This window comes from Amblyomma americanum, chromosome 3, assembly GCF_052857255.1.
Source record: "Amblyomma americanum isolate KBUSLIRL-KWMA chromosome 3, ASM5285725v1, whole genome shotgun sequence".
Lineage (NCBI taxonomy): Eukaryota > Metazoa > Arthropoda > Arachnida > Ixodida > Ixodidae > Amblyomma > Amblyomma americanum.
Genome location: NC_135499.1, coordinates 179,322,929 through 179,328,928, shown reverse-complemented (window position 1 = coordinate 179,328,928; position 6,000 = coordinate 179,322,929). Strand labels below are relative to the sequence as shown.

Sequence of the window (6,000 nt, the reverse complement as noted above, 5' to 3'; positions counted from 1 at the left end):
ATTAGTTCTATAGAGTTAAAGACACAGGACAAATAGAGGCGATGGACGAATTTCGCTAAAAAATTGGTAACCCTGGAAACGTAACTCGTCCAGAAGCACGATTTGCGAAATTGTATACAGATTGGCAGAGTGATTCAGCGAGATTTGACATTAACTTGCGCGTGTCATACGTGCACTCCCTTCGTCACTCAACATATATTTAAGGGAAGCTGAAGCACATTTCGAAAAAATTGGTTCCCTGCGGCATTGCATAGTTTTTAGTCTGCTGAAAAAGAAACTCTTATTCAAAAACAAAGGAAATGCACGGAAACAGCTTTTTTTTTTTTAGAAGAAAACGTGCCCCATCGCTCCAGGGGCACCGAGCGAACGCCGCTGTTTCCCGCGATTGGCTGGGACCGTCTTGATGTCATCCACGGGGATCTCCGGCCAGCACTAGCGGCGTTGTTGCGTAGCGCGTTGCTTCAGCTGGCTTAAGAATTCCGTTTTGGAAAGCATGGATAATTCCAGCAGTGTTGAACAGTTTGCACTCTCACCATGCATATTCGAGCCATCAGCAGCTTCAGAAAACGGCGGAACCAACGACGCTGCGGAGTGCGCCGTTAGCGAAAGTCAAGTCGCGACATTTTCACGAGTTGGAAATCTCGATTTGTTTTCATTTATGCTGGTTTAACGACCCGAAGCGACTCATGCTGTGAGGGACGCCGTAGTGAAGGGCTCCGGAAATTTCGACCGCCTGGGGTTCCTTAACGTGCAGTGACATCGCACAGTACACGGGCCTCTAGAATTTCGCTCATCGAATCACCGGGATCGAACCCGCGTTTTTCGGGTCAGCAGACGAGCGCCATGTCCACTGAGCCACCACGGCGTTAGACCGACACGTATGTTTTTCGTAGGTGCATGCGCGTGCATATCTTTTGTGCAGGTGCATATGCAAATGGCAATTAAAAAAACGTAAATTGCGTCGAAACGTCGCTGTGTACCGTTTCTGCATAAAATCCTGGCCGCCAACTTCTTGTAACGCCTGTAAACATGATCGAATTCAGATTACAGTCATGCTTACACGAGTACAGCAAGATAAAGCATTTGTTTGTACATTTATTTATAGTGATGTGCCTAATTACACCCGCTAGCCTCTTAGAAGCGCAAAAGAATGCCAAACTGGATTAGTTGGAGTGGGTTCACTGCTATACCAGAGCGCGAAGAGACCAGACGACGGAGGATGCTCTCGTGCGCGCTATACCTTCTGTCACATTTTCGGGCTACGGTTAAACCAAGAAACATCAGCACTTACCCCCGTACGTTGTTTCTCTTTTTTTTGCATGCTTAACACGCTTTTGAACAATAACTGTGGCTGCGTTTCGGAGCTCGCAGTGCTGCTTGTCAAAACTAGTGTGCTGCGAGATATAGTTGCTGTTGTTGCGTATCGAGACAACAAGCACAATTACTTGTGGCAGATATATGCGCATCGCGGCTCGACGACTTTGCCGTTCTGACTCAAGGACACATTTGCATGAATTCTGGTGCCATTCTTGATCGTCAGCCATGACCAAGCGTTCATGAATGCAAATGTTTGCATTGCTCAAGTATACTAGGTTGATACAATAGGATTTTTGTTCAATTAGGTGCAACTTCATGTGCTGCGCGCTGATGAAAGATTAAGAGTATTGCTTGTGCTGCCAGGAGGTGCAAGAAATCAGGAAAAAGAAAAAAGGCACACAGTGCGTAACGAGCTCAAAAGAGTTAAATACTGTGTGGCTCAGTATGGCAGCGCTGGAAGTGGCTTTAGCTCAGCATGGATGTGAACCAGCTCGGAAAGGCAAAAAATTTACTAACAGGTGAGGAAGTAATATTACGAAAAGAGAAATATTCAAGCACATATTCTGTGCAGGCAGTTTCGGTATGCTGAGTACCGCCAGTTTGACTGATTAACGTGGAAGAGGCTGGGGGAGAACAACCGATGCATTCTACCAAGCTGTGCTCTGAGCGCTGTTAGAAAGATGTACCATGCCAAAACTGGTTTATAGACAGGCTTCAAGCATTACACAGAACACCCGAGCGAGAGAAAGAAAACGGCACTGGCGGAAGGTTACATTGATCTGTCGTTCACCGAAGCGCGGGCCGCAGCGGAGCAAGCACAGCCAGACGGCCGGCCGACCATCCGTGAATGGCGTCACTTCCGCCAGTTCTCCCTCTCTGCCGTCCCCCCACCCGGCGCTTCTGGAAGCGACGAGGGCGTGTCGGCAGCGGGTTTTTAAGAAGCGACTGCAGCTCTTTTTGCGGATACAATCGAGAAAAAATTTACACACATGATTTTCAAGGTCCTTTTTCCCAACCACAGCGTTTCATGCGATTTGAAAGCTGTTTCAGCTTCCCTTTAATGTGTAACCGAACGCCTTAACCACATCCGCGCCAGACTCGTTAAATTTGGTGCAAGCTCGCGGAACGCCACCCGCTTCAACGTTATTTTGTTTAGAAGCAAAGACCGCCCAGTGGTAAAATAATAATAATAATACGTTTGCTCACATTGAAATGCGTTTTAAATTAAGAATCTTTAGTAAATACTCCTGACTTTGTAAAGTAAAATATTGTTTTCACAAATGCAGTTTAACAAAAAGTGCAGTGTTCTTTTTTTTTTTTCATTGCAATTACTGGCAGTCAGACAGTTGGGATGGTACACGCGTTTTTTTACGCTAGGGCCTCTAAATTTTGATTGCCGATCCCTTTATGTCTCAACCGCTCAGCAATTACTAGTTTCTTCTTAACCAAAAAAAAATGTTTTTCTTGTCGCGAACACTATTTTCGTTTGCCTCATATCGATAACCTGCAAGTACAAGTACTTTCCAATCGTGGCAATGTATCTTCATAGCTAAGTTAACATCTCGTTTCTGCACCATGATGCATCGATTTCTATTCAGCGAACAACGACAGAAAAAAAAACTCAATCCTGCTTCGACGATAACCTCACTTCTCACGCAGGAACTATACGCTGCCTTCAAAGGACCCAAACTCATCCTCACGGCAGGAGTGCCCCTCAATGAGAGCATGCTGGACGCCGGATACGACATACCCGCCATCGACAGGCACGCATCTTTCAAGATTACTCCATGTATAGAGTACCGACAATCTTAAACCTTTCTGGCATGGAATGATCGAAAGACAATAAGAATTTCTTGCTTGTTTCTTTATACCACTCACTATTCTGCGCCGGCAAGGGGACCCCAGCACCATTAAATTATTAGGCTAAGTTCATAAAGTCTAAAACGTAACTTCTACCCCCAGGAACGCCATTTTTTTCGCTCATGAATATAAACGCATGAGTGGATGGTGGCGGTAACATCTGTTTAAAAATATTCCTTTACTACCGACACTTTCAGCATAGCTTTAAGATGACCTTTATCGGCGCAAGCGCAAACTTGGCCAAGGAGCGCCATGACACAAAGTAGTGTCGTTACACAAGGTGAGGTCAAAAGCCCATTTTCCAATCTATTCACCCCATAGAAGCCGAGCACCAAGCTGGGAGAAAGCTTGCACCCATACGAAACCAGTGGATGCCCGGAGGCAGTGCGTATCGCACCCTCGACCTCCTGCATGCTGAACACAGCTTTAAGGCGTGCCAGTTTCTGGCTTTGGTTCAATGAGCCGTAGACGAGTTGATTGCTTTGCAACTGTAGCTTACCCACACCGGCACTCGTTGTCACTATTCTGCGTTAAGCCAGTGAGAACAAGAAACAATCAATAGCACCACACGACACCTCACTCGGGACGATTTATAAAAATAGTTAAAAATTGGGATACGGGACAGGATTTAAAAGATGGTTCTTGTGATAAAATTTTTCTTTGTTATCTCCCTTTGTTAAACTGCATCGCCGCTCCTTCAGTTATATCTTGCAGCGTTTTATTTATAGTGTCTGAGGAATTTGTGGAACGGAACACTTAAGCGAATGCGTGCTTTCGTATGTGTGCAAAAAACGGCCCGGCAAAAACTAGGCAATACTGAAGTAAGACTAAACAGGATGCAGAGCTCACTCGCATGTTAGAGCCTTATATCACGCACCGATGTACACACGCACCCATAAAATATGTATACAGACATCCTGCACCGCGGTGACCTGCAAGTACACTTTGAGGTCAATGCATGCATCAAGTTCAGCCTCAATAACTCGTGCCTTTCCCCTCTCTGTAGAACAGTTAGGGTGACTTATACACATGTGATTTTATTCGGGAGTGTAGCAGGACTGCGCAAGTGACAAATTTTTACAATGTACGTGTATTATAATAATCATTTAGATACCTGGACTGGATGAACGTCATTGGTTACGACCTCAGAGGCGTCTGGAATACAACGGATATTCCCAGTGTACTCCATGGCAGAGCAATCTACAGATCCAACCTCACAGAGTTGAATGTGGTGAGTGCCAAGAAAAATCGAGAATGCTCGCAGAGCAGAAAAGCTTCACGTAAAAGAAATTATCTCTTCTCCCTAGTTTTTCAATATAATTAGTTTCCCGGCGAAATATATGGTAAAAAATGCACATGGTACAGGCAACATATCTTAATACAACATGTTATTAGTGTAAATCACATGAAATGGGCATGTCTGCAGCAAGAATTGTTTCTCTTTTCCTTGTACTGCACGTTTTCGGCTCTGCATTGATTTCTCAATATGCCTCCACGACTTTGCCATATTGTCTCCCAGAATAACCGCTATAGCTTAATCTGTAAGCAGTAACGGATTATTTAGAGATACCACAAAGAATAATAGGTACGTTCCCAATTTTGTAGTTAAAAGCACATGTATTGTTCATAATTTTTGCCGATAATTCTGGTCAGCATTTCTGCTGACAAATGCAAAGCATTCAATAAGAATTCAATATTAAAAAGACATGCGTTGGTGTTAGGTAGTCGAACTGAACGCACAAATGACTTGGCCTATCCAAAAATTTATTCTAGCACTGTATAAACTTTGTCCATGTGTTGCAACAAGGCTTAAGCGACATTTACAAGCCATTTTTGCAGTTTTTCTTCAAATCTTGTCATGACATTTCACATTTTCTCGAATGATAGCCATGGCATTCATGGCAATCATCGCCAAACATTGTTACATTTTCTGCATTGTTGACAACAGCGCGGTGGACAAACACTGCAAAATCTGTTTGTCCGCCGCCCAGTTGGAAACTATGAACCTGTACCATGTAGCACAGTTTTCTTCGCTAATCTTCGTTAATATTCTCTATTCCTCCTGCTTTATTATTGAGATTTATGTTGTAGTATAGTAAGCAATTTCATTTTTTCGAGATCTAGCATAGAAAGTATTAGTATTGAAGTGCATTAGTTTAATAGTTGCAAGCCTCCCCTGCAGCCTTTGCTGTTCGTCTGGCAGCTGACGGAAATCCGTGAATTCATTGTCTCGAATTCAATATTTGTCCACGAACAAATGCTTTCAACCACAATCCCCCCCCCCCAAAAAAAAAAAATCTAATGGAAAAGGACACCTCTAGGTTTTTCTCTAGGCGGTGGTAACTATGCGGCAACTACCCAAGCAGCAAGAGTCTCGTAGGAAACTTATTTTTTCCTCCTGTCCCGCTGTCCAGGAGCGAGGTCTTCAGGCGCTGCTCGATCGCGGCGCTTTGAAGCGGAAGTTGGTGCTGGGCGTGGCCTTCTACGGGTGCGTGTACAGGCTGGCCAGCGCGGACAAGACCGGGCTGCACGCCCCCATCGACATCCACAACAAGCCGCAGTGGTGCGCCTTCCTCTTCAGGGACGACATGCCAGCCTATTTAGAGGTGAGCACGATGGTCAGCACGTCTCTCAGTTAGGGCTGGGTAACTGCGATCTCTCAGATGGCTTAGTTTTGCAGCGAAAGCTACATTGATCACGAACTCGCCCGTGCTCGCATTTCCACCGTGGTCGCACTGCACCACGTGACCAGTCACTGCGCCGCGCCGCCGGCAGCTGTTCCGCACCACGTGAGCAACCACGTGGTTGGTGGCTGGAGCCACT

General features: G+C 45.2%; 1 protein-coding gene across 1 annotated transcript in view; it reads left to right on the top strand.

The window, feature by feature from the left end:
- The first annotated feature begins 2,643 nt into the window (after positions 1-2,643).
- The window catches only part of LOC144125539 (chitinase-3-like protein 1), a 29,461-nt gene continuing 26,104 nt past the window's right edge, over positions 2,644-6,000 (top strand). Inside the window, exons 1-3 of the mRNA XM_077659026.1 lie at positions 2,644-3,080; positions 4,288-4,408; positions 5,592-5,783. Of these exons, the coding sequence (XP_077515152.1) occupies positions 2,893-3,080; positions 4,288-4,408; positions 5,592-5,783 (501 nt within the window). The 5' untranslated portion in view covers positions 2,644-2,892. The remainder of the gene's footprint in view (positions 3,081-4,287; positions 4,409-5,591; positions 5,784-6,000) is intronic.